Raw genomic sequence first — 17,511 nt, forward strand, 5'->3', positions numbered from 1 at the left:
AGAGGGTTAGTAGGTTGCGGATGTATGTACAGACACAGGTGCATGTGCACACGCATACACACAGCATATGTGTTCACAATTAACTTGATTGATGCAGCTAATTAATAGATGATTCAAAGGTGATAAATCTAATAAATTAGAAACAAATGTCAACACACCAACAGCATACTTAACCACTTGCACAAAAAAACGTCTGCTTAGAAGCTCACAAACAACATGAAAAGGAAATGAAATAGATTAAACGAAAACATATGTGTTGCAAATGTCTACACGATGAAAGGACATTCTTAGACCACACACACACAGCAGATCACACAGTCCTGTCCAAATCACGATACATATTTTCATGTGTAAGTCTGAACTCAGTGATTTCACTCGTATTTGTCACCCAGGGTGTCATCACAGCATCATAAGCGCTGCGTTTGACTGATGACTGAGTCAGTCGAAATTAAAACTCACTCACCGGCTGCAATGAGCCATCCAGCTCTACTACAGCATAGGGCTGTGTATCACCAGCAAAGTCACGATACGATACGCATCACGGTACAGAGGCCACGATACGTATCACGATACAGGACTGCATTGAATTTCACCTCAGAAGAGTTTAATAAAACAGCTGTTTATTAAACACTGCATACTATAGTGCCATTTCTAACTATTGGCAGAGCAGGCAGTTGACCTCTGCATTATGAAGGGCCTCCATAACCGTACCAAAGTACAATATAGGTAATGGCATATGTTTCATGTTTACACTGGGCACTGCCCACCAGGTACAATATTCTGATTGTTTGCATCTTGTTTTTAAGCCCATAAATAATAATGTACTTGTTCTAATAAATGTATATTGTAATGTACTCATTCTTCTGAGAATAGAATATTGAAATGGAGATCGCTAAACTGCAAGCTAACTAGTTCTTTCAGAAAACAAGCGCGTTTATCAACAGTGGAGAGAGCACGCGTACACAGGGTTGCCAGGTTGACAAAGATAAGTAGCACACTTATCAGATATTTCCGTATTGCGCAAGTGGGAAACTCTGTTTTGGGGATTACGTCTCTTTATATCAGGCAACCTCTGCAGCCAGATTAAACCTTGTTGTAGCCTATATATATATTATGCTCTATTCACAATTTTTTAGAAACCTTGCACTTTTCTACTCCGTTTTAAACGTTGTTCTTGTATTCAAATTAAGCGCGGTCCACTGCTGCACACGTGCCACAATATCGATACTGGGACAGCTGTATCGATACTAGTATCGTCAAATCTCTGTGACGATACATCGTCGTATCGATGTATCGAACACAGCACTACTGCAGCATGACAATATGGCTAAATCTGTGACAGATCTGAATCACAAAGTCACCCAACAGAAACTACAGCACTGAGATCTAGCTCACAGTGATTGAGAATTCATGGTAACTGAGAAAACATCAGCAGGTAAGGTTAAATAAAGAGGTGGAAGACTTCTGGTCCATGTGGCAGGAGAACGAGATAAATCTGGCAGGGCTGGTAATAAAGCCTTAAGCCCCGTTCACACCAATAATGATAACTATAAAGTAGGGCTGAAAGATTAATTGCATTTGCGATAATATCGCGATATGAAAAAACGCGATTTTTCAATAGCAGAGGCTGCGATTACACTCGGTCACGTGACACGCGAGAGTAAAGAGGTGTGTTCGACTTGAAGATCGATCGGTGTATGACATCAAAGTACGGCGAGAGAAAGCATAAGGAGACGTCCGCTCTCTTATAGCTCTCGCAGTGCTTTGATGACACACCCATCGGTCTAAGCAGCGCTGCTTCAAGTCGAGCGCCGGCCATCAGCAGAAAAAGAAAAGAAATAAAACAGTAAACAGCCAAAGGACGTAACTTAGAATGGGAGATGGATCAGTTTGTGAAAGCGAAGAGAAAAGCCATAGATGAAGTCGCACAGACCCAGGCAGGTGCTGGTCATTTAAAAGCTAAATGCAGAAAATATGACGAGGCATATCTTGCTCTCGGCTTCACTCGCCACTCATCTTGTCTATACCGGACGCTACAGTTGTCGCGTCGCGTCGCGCCGCAACAGCTCTACACTGGACGCGACAAAGCGACCGTTGTTAATGTCGGGTTTTGTCGTGTCGCACCTACAGTCTATGGTCGCGCCGCATCCAGTGTACACAGCGTCACTGATTATAATGGGTTCTACTGTATTTTGCTGCTCTCGTGTCCAGTGTAGACACGGTGTTTAATGTCGTTGGTGAGGAGGAAAGCCTGTGTGTGTGTCCTATGCCTTAGCGGACAGCATGAAACCCACAAAAAATAAATAAATAACAGAGAGAGAATAATAATAATAACAGTTATTCTCTCTATGCTATTTTTCAATGTTTCAAGTGAAGCAGGTGTTTTTTTCCCTGTAGGTTTTATAAATAAAAAAAGCATTAATTTTTCATAATGTTTAGTGCAATTATTTTGTAATGGCAATTAGATTATTTTCCAAAATCGTTCAGCCCTACTATAAAAATAAAGTTCTAAAAATCGTTCTCTCAATATTAGAGAATAGCAGAGTCTACACCACAGCTATAACAATAAAGGCACAGAGAAACGGTATCATTGGAATCACTTTCAGAACGATTTTTTCCAGCTGATGAACGATACAAACATTGACAGCCAATCAGAATCCATCCTGCTGTAACGAGCTGGAGAATTTAAAGAGGCAGACGCGCGTGCACTTAGAATAAACAGACGATATCGTCCTCTGGCATGGACGCTAATATCGTTATCGCTCTTGGTGTGAACTAGGGTTGGGTATCGTTTGAAAGCATTTTTTCTAGATATTATAACTAACTACATTTAAAAGTTTGATTTAAACATCTGAATGTAAATATAGAGTGCATTTTTGGGCATAGTAAGTGCATTTAAAAGTTTGATTCAAATGTTTGAATGTTCAATTTGAATGGTCACATTTAGAATGTTTGATACTATATTCATTTACACACACTCTCTCTCTCAGTAAACACTTCCCTGAGGCTTGTGGGAGAGAAACATTCACCAGCATCAGATTTCAGCCTGGACCACATCCAACGCTCCGGCAGAAATGTGCTTATAGCATCAGCATTTATACACACACAACCTGACACTGCGTTCCTGTCTGACAAACCACACACTCTTTTTTTTACTGGTGGTTTTTCATGAGATGCACATGTAAATATATTCTGCTAACTGTAATAATCTGTTCCGATCATTTCTGCAACACAAGCGAGGAGTGAATGAGAAGGGTCTGGTTGTGTTCCTGATGAAACCGACACTGTGTGTGTGAAAGGCGAGAGAGAGAGAGAGAGAGAGAGAGAGAGAGAGAGAGAGAGTGTCTGTGTGTGTGTGTGTGTGTGTGCCAGACAGATGATGCCTCACACCCTACAGAAGAATTAAAAAGCCCTAAAATATAATGCATTGCAGGGACACATGTTGCCATTGGTCAAGATCCTCTGAGCGTGAGATAGAGAGAAAAATGGCATTTTTGAGTTGCTATGCTACCAACATCTCTCTCTCTCTGATTATCTCTCCATTTCCCTCAACTCCTTCTTTTCTTCCTCCTGTCTTTCAACCTCACCTTTCCCCTTCATCTTCTCACTGTCTCTTTCACACAAAGACACACTCAAACTCTCTCTCTCTCTCCCGGTGTAAGGATGCGTGTCGGACACCGAGGTGATTTACGTACACTCCTGCCATTATCTGTGAGATGTGTGTGCCTGACCGAGTGTGTGTGTAAGAAGGGGGAGTGTGAAAGGAAAACAGCAATTATTCATTTAGAAGAGAGTCTGGGGAATAAAAGCATGCTGCCAACATAGTAGCATGAGACTATCATGTGACTTTGTGTGAGCGTATCCATGTCTGTTGCACATACTGTCTTTAGCGCTGAGTGCAAACACGCACACATTCACAAACTGTGATCCACAGAGGCGCCTCGCTGATCAATAATTTACTGAGCGGAGAGAGAGGGAGGACAGGTGGGCAGGTGAGAGAGAGAGAGAGAAAGAAAGACAGACAGAGAACAAGAGAAAAAAGAGACAGATGAAGACAGTGAAAATGTGAGTGTACGTTTATAAAGTCGACTCACATCAGAGCTACATGAAACAATGTGTGACAAGCATTTCTTAGCTAATTACGGCAACATTCACCTATCTGTCATTAAAATTAACACATTTAAAAGTAATTTTCTGTGTAAATTACAACAATTAAACACAGATAAATACAATTTGTTATTAACAATGTGTTTTAATATGATTCTATTTTATATGATATAATTATTTTATTTATATGAATTGAAAAGCAATTAACATCAAATGTTCAACATGAACACTGTGATGTAGAGCAAACCATTAACACATGTTATAATATAATATCTTATAATACAGTGTATTTCTAAATAAAATGCATTGCATCAGGAAATAATTCGGATGGATTTTGTCGATGATGGTCTAGTGCAATGCTTACATTTTGCTCAAGTTGTGAGTTTGGAGTCTGAATTTAATGTGATAAGTTTTATTTTTAATGTTTAAGAAGGAATTCTGCTCACCAAGGCTGCATTTATTTGATAAAAAATTCAGTAATATCATGAAATATTATTACAATTTAAAGTAACTGTAGGGCTGTGCGAAAAATCGAATGCGATTTTCATGCGCATCTCGTCAGTAAACACGCTTCTGGTGATTAGTAGTTAATATTCAGCACGTGCCTTCAGATGGAGCGGCATTTACTACACAGAGCCGTTAGTTCACTGACAAGCTACACAAAATCACGTTCAGAATCGCGATTTTGTGTAGCTTGTCAGTGATCTACGGCTCTGTGTAGTACTTTACTGACGAGATTCGCATGAAAATCGCATTCAATTTTTTGCACAGGCCTAAGTAACTGTTTTCTATTTTAATATATTTTAAAATATAATTTATTTCTGTGATGGTAAAGCTGAATTTGCCGCATAATTACTCCAGTCTACAGTGTCACATGGTCATTCAGAAATCATTCTAATATGATGATTTGCTGTTCAAGAAACATTTCTTATTATTATCAATGTTGAAAAAAGTTGTGCAGCTTAATATTTTTGTGGAGACTGTGATACTTTTTTGTGTAGTATTTTATGATGAATATAAAGTTTAAAAGAACAGCATTTATTTAAAGGTCCCATATTGTCAAAACTGAAATTTCCTGGCTTTTTTTCATGATAACTGAGGTCTAGGTGCTATGTAACTACCATATAAGTTTCAAAACAGTCAATCCACAGTTAAATGCACACAGCCTGCATAAAAGTAGCTGTGATTTTTCACGAACCGTTGTGACTTCCGTAAAAAGGTGACGTCAGAACTATTTAGTCACCGCCTTCAGTCACCACCCCGAGCACTGCCCACAGTCCCACTCTCCTTTTGCCAAACCCCCAGACAACATAGCATCCATGCCCTTGCTGAGCAGCAACAACACGGAAACATGTCAAGAAAACGCTGTTCAGTCTGGATGTCAGGAAACTACATCATTGCACAGTAGGGCTGTGGTGGTCGCCGTGACAACCGTAGTGCAAGTGACGTCACACACTATAACAAGCATAATACAAAGTTTTGTATACAAAAAAAAAAAAAAGTTTTGTATACAAGTGTAATAATAGTAACAGGTGCAAATTGTTTTATTTAGACTATAAGTCTATGCTAATTCACAAATTACCTCAAACGCCATACACGGAGTTTGATCCTTTAGATTGTCAAGTTTGAGCGCAGGAAATTACAGTACATAATACAGAAACCAAACACTACATCGCCAATCTGGAATCATTTCCATTCATGTCACCCATCTGCATTTGTACAAGTGTCTTCAAGTTCACATGATCGCAAACGCTCGACTGGTCAGGTTTGTATTTACTGCATTCGGTGTTTGAAAAAAAAAAAAAACATTAATTACGATTCTGAAACATCCTTGGCTCAAAAATGTAAGGCCGGACAACATTTCCCTCAGCAGTGACCATTATTACCGGTGTTTCGATTGACCTTACTTGTGAGTATCACCAATCCACAGCAGGCTACAGCATACATGACCCTAGTTACCTGTGGTTGGCCTGGCCGTGCATCACTCAGAAAACAACAGGCCAATCAGAAGAGAGGCTCATGAATATTAATTAGACAGGCCAAAATCGACCTGTTCTTTGCAGAGCTCATGAGAGAGGAGCTGTAAAAACATATTGAGATGGTTTTTGGTACTTATACCGCAAATATATATTCTTAAGGACATCAAGACTTAAAATAAAACTCCAGAAAGGTGTAAAATATGTGACCTTTAAAATAGACGTCTTTTTAACATTATAAATGTAAATGTAGATTTTTGGTTTAAAATAATGCTCATTTGCTGCAAGAAATGTTTATGTTTATCAGTTTTTGTCATAATGCAGTGTTATTAAGTAGCAAAATGACATGCATTACAATCTGAACCTGACAGAGACAGACTGTCAATGAAGGTGGATGTGAGCACAAGAGTGTGTGCGGTTAAGTGTGGTGGAGGACTGCATCGTACATGTGAGTGTGAGTGTGTGTGTGTCTGTGTGTGTGTGTGTGTGTGTGTGTGTGTGTGTGTGTGTGTGTGCGCGCGTGTCTGTGTGTCATGAAGGAGTGACCCAAACACACTGCTGTGATTTAATGCCAGCAAACATCATAATGATAAGATAAGCTAGTGTGCATGACAAGATAGAAAGACAAGAGGACACCATGTCCTTTAACTGCCTCATATTATACTAGCAAAGCAGTGGCAGGCATTCTTTCTTTCACTGGGAGAGTGAAAGTTGGACACCTTGTGCGGCTGTTGGCCAGCTCTCCAGTCCCGTGACTGTGATTCTGTCATGAATGATATTCCGCAGTTTAAACAAAGTCGCTCTCCTCTGTCTGCCAAATACACACACACACACACACACACACACACTCGCACTCTCTCGCCTTCACACTCTCTCCTCCGCACATATAAAGACACGCAAACATTCACACAGATAGTGAGAGTCAAAGAGATGCGCACGATTACACAAACATCCAAAACAAACACACACCCTGCCACCGAACTCCCCAGGGCTGTTAAATCAAAAGACAGAGAGGATTTCACAGAGTTCTGCAGGACTAATAGGAGATTCTCTTTCACACACACACACACACACACACACACACACACACACACACACACACACACACACACACAAACAGACACATCAATGCAAGTAATGCATCATCAGAAGGAGAAATGACAGAGTGGGAGTTAAAACAGCTCTGTATTGTTTGTGTGTGTGTGTGTGTCTCAGTAGGGCTTAAATCTACAATCACACAGCCTGAGCTGGACTTCTTACGCATTTCAGGAGATAAGCTACAGTGCAAACACACACACACATGCAAAATCTGTCTGGTCTGCAGAATCACACATTGCTTCCCTGGCAAAGCTTCAAACCATCTGCCAAAGGTCAAGGGTCAAATGAAAAGAAAGCTGTATATAAAGCACAACAACACACATTTTGCAGACTAACTGACTGAGAGGGTCACATAAACATATAAACAAGAATTCACAACTTACATCAACAAGTTATTAGAGAGAGAGAGAGAGAGAGATTGTTTAAAAATGTTTTGCTTCTCTCCACATGAGCTGATGAAATTCAACCCTTGTCTCTGACACTGCAGAACCATATATCTGTGTCTGTGTGTGCGTATGTGGGTGTGTGTGTGTGTGTGTGAGTGTAGACTGACAAACACACGTGCAGAGAGCTGGAATACGGCCCTCAGTGCCAGCACATGCACAGATGGGGAGGGGAAGAGGAGTGCTTAAATAGAGCACAGTACAAACACACACAACCACAGAAAAAGACAAGACAGAGACGAGGCCAAGCAGAGACATTTGGCTTTAGTTAATGCAGTGCAGAACAGAATTAGAGCGCTATCAGAGCGAGTCGATAAAATACACGCGCAGTTGAAATTAATAAATGTCTGCATCAGACGAATGATATCACTTCAACATGCACACTTGTGCAATCCAAATAGAAAACACTGTCTGCACAAATAAACCCTCCATCAAATATGTGTTTGTAACTTCTTAGTGGGTTAGACTGCAATATAGATTGTTAACAAGAGTTACAACAAGCTACACTGTGAATATGGTCATGGCTAAAGGTATGGTGTGCAGCATTACAATACAAGCACAATCATATTTAAAGATTCTTTACTTAACTTCATAGGGAAAAATATAATTTAACATGGCCGATTGAAGCTAAATACATTTGGTTACACTAAAACAATCTCATGGTAATTCGTAACTATTTTACATTTTGGCGAATTGGTGGCTAATACGTATGAACTTGTATTATCTCATTTCCTAAGATCTGCTTACGCCCAAGTGATGGTTATATTTAGGTGTGGGGTGGACTTTCTTACTTTTTTTCTAAAAATAGATGTCAATTCATGCAAAATCGTTTTAAGGGTCAGATCATTGAGGGTTAGATGTTTTTTTATTAAAATATGTGTCATGTGTGAATGCAATGATATGTATGTACATTTCACAACATTTTAAAATTGTGTCATCAAGAATTTCTCCTCCCTCCAAAACTGCCAGTCCAAACCGATAAGACTTTATCTTTGAAACACAAATGAAGATATTCAATAAAACCTGAGAACAAAAGAGCTAAATTAAATCTGTTTATCATATTAAGTGACTGTGTCTCTTTACAAGATTTGGATTAAACCGCTCTATGAATTACTTCCATGATATCTTTTTGAACTTTCTGAAGCATCAAAGTTTTGGTTGCCTGGACTTTTAATGGATGTACAGAAATCTATCATGTTTCATTAAAATATTTTAATTTGTGTTTCGAAAAAGAATGAAAGTGTATTTTTTTCATCACATTTAATTAATACACTCAGAATAAAGGTATAAAATCTGTCTCTGTGGCGGTACCTTTTCAAAATGTACATTTTTATACCTTTTAGGTATTAATATGTACACTTTAGGAACTAATATGTACATTTAAGGTACCAATATGGACCCTTTAAGTACAAATGTGTACCTTTTGAAAAGATACCATCCCAGTGACAGCTTTTGCACCTTTTGTCTGGTAGTGTAGCTGTTAATATTTGTGTGTGTAATTTAGTACAGCTGGTTTGCCATATTCACCCATCAGCATCCAGGACTGCAACCATCTGTTTATACATACTATATCACACAAAGATAAGAAAACATCATTCTTGTATCATTCCATGACATTTTCCTGTAGTTTTAAAACTAAAAACAGTGCATATCTCAAGCTGTCAAGTCTGGACACACTGCAGATATTTGGAAATTCAAGCAAACCAGTGTTTGTGTTAAACCCCTGAGAATACAGCACAGTAAAACAGTAGGTTGTGAAGGAGATGAGAAGCATTAGGAGATATCTGTGCGTGTGTAACACGGCAGGAGGTTGTAACCCAGGGAAAGCTGTCAGTCACAAGGCTAAGCCGCTGTTGCCACGGGGACGTCGTCTAGCCAATGGCGTAAAAGACATGAGTCCCCAAAGACAAATATACACTAACACACATGCACTTACAATCTCATGAAACACATAAATACACCAGGAGAGAAAACCAACAGCTGTTCTGATAAACAAACAGAGCTGTATATTCCCCAGCTTTAAAAATAAAACTATAACCACCAGAGAGATTTTTCACAGCATATCTAAACTGAGGACACAATCCAAATAAACACAGTACTATATAATAAGATTACAGTTTTATCTAAAATAATTGACCTCACAGAGGGTGAACATACTCTCATACAGTGAGAAAATCCTGTTGGTGCGAGTTTACAACCACAAAGAGCTTGTTAGACAAACACACACACCCTACAGATATACAAGCAATCCTGCACCTGTACTGGGAAAATGAATGACAGGTATGCACGCACATGAATGCAAGCCTTTGCCAAACAATCAAACGACTATGTATGCCAGTAACAACTATGAAATTAATGCTTTCTTTCCCTCTCTTTTACACGCATACACAGCTGGAAGCATATGACAGCATGACTAAACTATCAATTCACACAAACTGTCAGAGAGAATGAATAAAACACAGGGCACTTGCCAGATAACAGAGCAAAGTTTCCACATAGAAACAACACAATTCTCTATTTTTTGCACCCTAGTGGAATACATACTGTATATTTAAGTTACACTTTAAATGTCAGTGAAACAAACCGCCACAACTTGTTCAATCAGTTACGCAGTGCGATCCTCTTTCGCTGAGCACTAGTGTAGGAGGAAAGTGTGCCTTTGACCCTCATAATTAACTTCACAGTTGTAAAAATGCAAATATGTCTACTGCGGTGCACAGGGTGCCAGCAAAGATTCAAACGAATGACCTGTAATGGCTTTACTGAAGTCAACATGCATTTAGGGCATTTAGCAACGTGCAGGGTTCCCATAGCTTTTCGCTAATGAATATCCATGGCTTTTCCAGTCGTTCGTGATGGCTTTATGGATTTTTAAAAGCAATTTATAAAGTTCAATAAGAAATTTATAGCCAAATATTTTAGAGCTAAAAATCTTTGAAAAATGTATATTAACTCTTAACTTTTCAAGCCACTTTATGCATATACAGTATGTGCAAGTATATATATGTATATATATATATATATATATATATATATATATATATATACACACACACTTGGATTCATACATATGGATACATATGTAACTACAGAAATTAACTGCATGTGTAATTGCATGCAGATATTTTTAAATATAAATACAATGTATGTACACAATAAGTGCATTACATCAATTAATAAATGTTAAAGACACTTCATATAAAATGGGTCCATATAGGTAACACTATTTTACATTGTCCTTGCAATACGTTACATGTACTTACTCCAGAAATAACAGAAAGTTATGCATAATTACATGCAACTAACCCTAAACCTAACCTGAACCTTATAAATTGATAGTGTTAATTAATATTACTCAGTACTTAAATGTATAGTTACACTGTAACAACGACACCTTAAAATGAAGTGTAACCTTAATTATACTACTTTTCCAGGAAATTACTATTTCAAAATCCTGTTTTCTTGATTTTCCATGACCGTGGGAATCCTGAATGTGGATACACATCGGAAAAGCTAACAAATGCTAGTAACACATATTACATGATGTTATATTGCGTATTAGTCAAGTCATCTGCATTTCTATAGCAGTTTATACAATACCGATTATGTCTCAGCAGCTTCACACACATAGAAAAATAAGGGGACAGAATCGTACCTTTTGGGGTACAACAGCTTGTCCCTGGAGCAGTACCCTTAAAAGGACATATTTGTACCTTTTTACCCCTAATAGGTACATATTAGTACCTTTAACCATACGAGTACCCTTAAGGCACTAATATGTACCTATTAGGAGTAAAAAGGTACAAATATGTCCTTTTAAGGGTACTGCTCCAGGGACAAGCTGTTGTACCCCAAAAAGTACAATTTTAAATCTGATAAACAGGAAAACAGCAGAATCGCTTACTGAAACTCAACTATGGAGACAATTCAGATTTCGCAGTAAAACTGCTCTAGTGTCATTATTTAGTTCAAGTCAGTTCAGTGTTGTATTACTAACAGTTAATGTGCATACATACACATTCTCATATAAGTAACTTACATACTAGTTATTAATTAACGTTATTCCGCAGTACTCACATATGTAAACACATTTAACGCTGTAGTGCAAAGTGTATCCGTTCTTTCTCAAGATCTGTTTGAAGTAAATATCAATATACAAAGATAAAAGGGATGTGTATATAAAATAAGACACCTCGTGATGAAGCTGTCTCAGTGCTGTGGCGGAGCGATGGAGTTTGGCGCTACAGCGGCAGTGCAGTAAACTGTCTCACAACAGCTGATTAGCCTGAGTGAAGTCCCGCTGAGCTATGACCACACACACACACACAGTTGCTTTTTTCCCCTCTCTCTATCATAGTAACACGCCCAGCCTTCGACTCATAGTAAAAGCCGCCTGAATGTCTGTTGACTAAACAACTGACAGAAACAAACCTAGCGTTACCAGCTTTCAAAACAATCAACTTTCGCTGTCATATCAGTAGTTCCGCCAAACTTTATTTCTGACAAACAAGCGAAAATGAATCGGTAGAAGTTATATCAACTGGAAAAGGCTAAAAACAAGCGTAAGCTGTCCTAATTAAGGGTCGTGAGGTAAGTTTTACCGTTAGCGCAGGCGAGTCGCAGGCGCGGATGACTCCGGCTCTCCAGCTCCAGCGCGAGACTCCCGCGGGCTCCAGCCGCTCTCCGCCGCTCACGCACAGGCAGCGCTTCCCCACCAGCTCCACCGCCATAGTACCGCAAAGAAGTGCGAGAAATGTCCACGGACAACAAGCAAACGTACTCCTACTGCGGGCTGCGGTGTTGACACATTATTAAAATATGGTGATTAAAAGTAGGTTCTTGTGAGTTTGAGTACAATGGGTTAAAATTCCCTGCAAAGTCCTCTAGCGAACGCTGATGTCTCTGTGCGCCGAGAAACTGATTTACACTGGGAGTAGTAACAGTCACTATGGCTCGCTCTCTCTCTCTCTCTCTCTCTCTCTCTCACTCACTCCCTCACTCACTCACTCACTCACTCACTCACTCGTGGTATTCATCCGCCCCAGTTAAAGCACACAGGACTATCAGACCGCAGCGGGCAGACTTGTCCGTCCGCCAGACTTCAGCTCACTCCTCTTTTGGAGGTTTTCTCAGTGCACTGCCACAGACTACAGAAAACTAGTCCCTCGTCTGCGCTTACATTCTGAACTTGGACTTCACAAACACGTTTTAAAATTACAGTTTATAAATTACAGGTGATAAATGATTGATTGGTTTTATAAGAAACTACAACTTTATCGCAAAATACAGTCTAACTACATCTGATTTTTTTAATCTACTTTATAGTTGCCAAGAACATGTACTATTTATTTGTTTGTTTGCCACAATTTACCAAACTGTTTTGCTTGGAGAATGCAGGCATTCTTAACACAACTACAGCTTAATTATTTTAGATACCTGATCATTTTGATGTTTAGAATACCTGTTTGTTTGTTTGTTTGTTTGTTTATTTGCCACAGTGTTCCAAACAGCACACATTCTCAATACAGCTACACCTGAATTATTTTTAATTACCTGATTATTTTATCAACCTTATAGGTGTAACTGCATTGATAATGTGTCCATTCTCTAAGGAAAAGAGTTTGGTGAATGGAAATAAATAAATAAATACACCCTGCAGATTCATTTATTTATTTAGATCAGACACAACTTTTTTCCTTGGAGAGTGCACACATTCCCAATATAGGTACCTGAATAAACAGTGATAAACTGTACTCTAATCTCATTCACCCTGTAGATTTAAAAGTGTTGTATTCCAAAGTAGGCCTAATATTTTGTTCTGTCATTTTATTTAATTAAAATTTGATCATTTAAATTTCCCTGCCATCAACTGGGTATAATCATCTGTATAATGTTGCTAAAAGCATCCAAAAGTGGTGTTAGTGGTTAATTCTGTATCAAATGACTAAGTGTAGGCTATACTCGGAGCGGCTGATGTCATTGGGCATGACTGGTGTTGTCATGTGAATGGTAAAAATAAACTCAATAAACTATTAAACTAATAATCATAGTTATGTGGTAACAGTTACTATTATTTCTAATGTCTACATTCCGGGAACCTCTCAAATCTTATGCCATATAACTTTCTCAGTTTTTCAATGTTTAGGAATGTAAACAGTCCATTAACAGAGAGGAAAAAACATTACTTTATAATGTTGTTGGACTGCCCTCATGTGTCGTGCACTGGAAATGCAGCAGACTGCACTGAACCGTCTTCAACAAAAATTATAATTGTATGAATATACTAAAAATTTAATAAATGTAAACAAATGCAAGGGTCCTGTCCTCTGTTTGCACTAGTCAAGAACAGTATGAATTACTGCAAATAAATATTTCCTTTTTTATATATATATTTATTATTTAAAATGACACTGCATTACATAAAACATTAAACTAACTGGGATCTGGCATCTGCTAAAATTCACTCAAAACCCTTTTTGCAGTTACTTCGTTCTAACCAGCAGGTCTCAGTCTCAAACGGGGTTGTGTCAACGAAAAATAGTTACCATAAATAAAATTAACGTTAAAATAATAAACATAAATAAACGCGTTTTTCCATCTAGTAGCAAACATTTCTCATTGTACATTTAGTTTAACTTGATACACTAAATACAAATTACTCTGCAGACTTTTGGGTCACTGCAGCAGGTTCATTCATCATTCAATTCAGTAATAAAATGAACACGTGGATTTTAAACAAATGTTAGAAGAATGTTTACAAATCTCACGCCGCACGTGACAGGGGCGTTACCTTTGAGGAGCTCCACCCCTTGTTCTTTCTCTCCCCATTCATTTCTCATTCAATACTTCCTGTGAGAGGTAAACAAATGGCGCTCCGCACTCCAAAGTGTAAAATTATTCAAAATGTAAGCCGTATACGCTTATTTAAGAGTTCAAAATGCCCGGACAGAAGAGAAAATAGAATGTTCGCTTTCCAGCCGTGAGTATTTCTTCATTTTCGTAGTTAAATGAGCATTGTGTGAAGCACTCTGCTGCTCAGATGAACCTCTCAACTCATCCTCCTCTTCGCCTCATGGCCAGGGACGCATCAAGAAAATAATGCAAAAGGATACAGAGGTTGGACGAATCGCTACAGCGGTACCAGTCATCATATGTATCCTTTCAAAACACCCAATGTTGAATACTGGTGGAGAGTCATTCGTAGTCAAGAGTCATTTGCGAGTTGATTCTTATGAAGCGTGTAAAGATTCTTTACGGGTTTTAGTAAATTAAAAAAAGAAAGAAAGAAAGAAAGAAAGAAAAAAAAAAAAGCCAGATTAAGCACTATTCATATATTTTTTTACCATTATAATCATTATACTTAAATAGAAGAGTGGACTCACTCGAGAGTCGACTCCAAGAGTCATTTTCTCGACTCTGACTCTGACTGATTCTTTTGTTCTAACGACTCCTTAGTTCATATTTTTTAGAACGCTGTGATTGGCTCAAATCAGTGAAACAGCATTCTAAAAACCAATCACATTGCTTATTTTAACCTTAGTTCAGACTTTTCGGGCCAAATATCAACTTATAAAATAGACTATAATGTAATTTATTTAAATATCTGAATTAATATAACTTTTTTTTTTATTGCAATGACACTAAAATAGGCATAATTCCATTTATGTATTTAATAATTCTATTTATTTATTTAAATAAATAATTTAGTCCTATCTATCTATCTATCTATCTATCTAGCTAGCTATCATCATATTGTTCATTATTCATATGTAGTTCTTCATACTGCTGCTATGTTCCATAACTGCAGATTTAGCTAAAGCTTTGGAAATGTTCTTCAGATCTCTTCTCACCATGACCTGTAAAATATCCCAGTCCAGGAACAGCAGAGTGATGTCCATAAATCACATGTGAGGTTCAAAATAGGCATCCTCTTGTCTTAAAGGGGTCATAGGATGCTACATGCACTTTTACAAGTTGTTTGAACTGAAATGTGTGTTGGCAGTGTGTGTACACAACCACCCTAAAATGATACAAATCCACCCAGTGTTTTTTTTTATCTGGTTAAATGTTTTCCCCTTTCTCAAATCGAGCCGATCTCGATCTCTGTGTGACGTCACAAAAACAGGCCCCTCCCACGATAGTTTGATTGACAGTAGCGTTTCAGCACAGACTGGACTGGTGTCTTACCTTAGACCCGCCCTGAGTGAGCTGTCATCAGTCCGCCATTGTTTCACCGCTGGAGCAGATGTAGACAAGAATGACTCCTAAGCGATTGAGGTGTTTTGTTGTTGGATGTAATAATGAACATAGCAGTCGTCATTTACTCCTGACATCTGAGCCGCTGAACTCGCAGTGGATTATGTTTGTTTGTGAAGGGAATGCTCCCCTGATCTACCTAAATGCATCTATGTTTGGGCGAATAATTCGTGATCCAGCCTCATCTACAGAAGAAGTGAGTGTAAGGTTTTGTAATGAATCTTTGCAAATCGCCTTTCCTAATAATGTGCTAATTAGCTAGTTTCACGATTAATGCGGCTAAAGTAAACAGTCTCTCTGAGAGCAGCTCGGAAGAAAGGGGAGGGGCGAGAAGAGCTCATTAACATTTAAAGGAAAATGCTACAAAAACGGCAGGATAAACGTGTTTTTTACACTACCATTGAGAAATTTTAACCAAACTATGTTACAGACTTTTTATTAAGACCCTAAAAAATCATATCAGCTTGTGGAAAATGGGCATCCTATGACCCCTTTAAATAACATAACTATTCTTATGCCTTATCCACCGTTTTGTGAGTTTGTGATTTCCCATCTATTTCTGTTCTTTTATTATACTTTATTATACATGATCTTTGTAGGAAACAGTGCATTCATTCAGAGAAGTTGTTTGACTTCCTGAAGGATTTGGCAGATCAGGCCTCCACTGCATCAACATCAGAGTGCAAAACTAAGGGCAAATGGCAGTCACACAGGTACAGTATAATTTGTGAAAACGCACAGGGGCCTGGCAAATAGATGAAAGCAGATACAGTGTTTTCCATACAAGCCACCATTGTAATCAAATGATCTTCCTTTAGGAAACGGTGGCAAAGTGTGTCTATCAAAGCCAGGTCACCGGAGAGGGAGGAGCCGCCCCAGAAAGCCACCAATGATTTGGTCATCAACAGTGATTCATCCAGTGTGAGTTATTGTGATTGATTTTACTGACACAATGTTAAGGAACTTGACTAGGGTTGTTTGTATTTTTAACCTTGTCAATGTTCTTTATGTACATTTCTTTTTCAGGAGTCTGAGCTGTTCATCTGCTTGGAAACTCATTCACCTTGACCGGGCTTTTGAAAAGGTGAGATTTGTGCTGATATATTCATATGTAAAACTACTACATCAACCCAGTGTTCTGCAAACTGTAATTTTTCCTTTTATTCTAATTTAAGTTTGACAACAATCTCTCGCTGAAAACTGCAGTGTTATTTATGAAGACCCAGCATCTTTTTTTGGGGGGGGGGGGGGGGGGGTGTTATTGTTATTCTTAGCATCTGACATAAATACAGAATTTTTAATTTGTGAAATTGCTCTGTTGTGGTATTATATTGACCATGAAATTAATTATAGCATTTTTGTTTTCAAGTTTTCCAGGGAGTTTTAAATTCCGATAAGGAAGAAAATAATTAGTTTATTATATAAGAGATTTTGTGATTTTGAGCAGCTCCACTATTTTTCTTTCAGTTGGATTCGTAATTAAAACTGTAGTTTGAACTGTCTTATGTTTATAATGTAACATGATTTTACTAAGCTGAGACGTGATTATATCATATTTATAGTTAAAGGTAAATATTTGTTCTTTTCTTTTCTATCTGTCATTGTTAAAGGCAGGTCACTGTTTTGTTACT

At 38.2% G+C, this 17,511-nt stretch overlaps 2 protein-coding genes across 3 annotated transcripts in view; one reads left to right on the top strand and one right to left on the bottom strand.

Annotated features, from left to right (window-relative positions):
- jmjd1ca (jumonji domain containing 1Ca) overlaps positions 1 to 12,579 on the bottom strand; it is a 76,384-nt gene extending 63,805 nt beyond the window's left edge. For both annotated transcript variants that reach the window (XM_016455019.1, XM_016455018.1), the window contains exon 1: positions 12,226 to 12,579. In XM_016455019.1, coding sequence (XP_016310505.1) covers positions 12,226 to 12,354 — 129 coding nt within the window. In that variant the 5' untranslated portion in view covers positions 12,355 to 12,579. The remainder of the gene's footprint in view (positions 1 to 12,225) is intronic.
- A 1,883-nt stretch (positions 12,580 to 14,462) lies between these two features.
- Positions 14,463 to 17,128, top strand: LOC107664456 (dr1-associated corepressor homolog). Its single transcript, XM_016455025.1, has 7 exons — positions 14,463 to 14,603; positions 14,705 to 14,777; positions 15,438 to 15,531; positions 16,480 to 16,593; positions 16,699 to 16,801; positions 16,907 to 16,964; positions 17,049 to 17,128. The coding sequence occupies exons 2-6, from the start codon at positions 14,723 to 14,725 to the stop codon at positions 16,946 to 16,948; spliced, it is 408 nt and encodes a 135-aa protein (XP_016310511.1). The 5' UTR covers positions 14,463 to 14,603; positions 14,705 to 14,722; the 3' UTR covers positions 16,949 to 16,964; positions 17,049 to 17,128.
- Positions 17,129 to 17,511: the final 383 nt, after the last annotated feature.

The sequence above is a fragment of the Sinocyclocheilus anshuiensis genome, unplaced genomic scaffold (genome assembly GCF_001515605.1).
Source record: "Sinocyclocheilus anshuiensis isolate Anshui unplaced genomic scaffold, SAMN03320099.WGS_v1.1 scaffold167, whole genome shotgun sequence".
Taxonomy (NCBI): Eukaryota; Metazoa; Chordata; class Actinopteri; order Cypriniformes; family Cyprinidae; genus Sinocyclocheilus; species Sinocyclocheilus anshuiensis.

What these genes read in the sequence shown, in the direction of transcription:
- LOC107664456 (XM_016455025.1), top strand. Translation starts at nt 14,723, where the DNA reads ATGCAAAAGGATACAGAGGTTGGACGAATCGCTACAGCGGTACCAGTC. An exon ending in GGCAAATGGCAGTCACACAG is followed by an intron (nt 16,594 to 16,698) that starts GTACAGTATAAT and finishes ATCTTCCTTTAG; the next exon opens with GAAACGGTGGCAAAGTGTGT. An exon ending in TCAACAGTGATTCATCCAGT is followed by an intron (nt 16,802 to 16,906) that starts GTGAGTTATTGT and finishes TTTCTTTTTCAG; the next exon opens with GAGTCTGAGCTGTTCATCTG.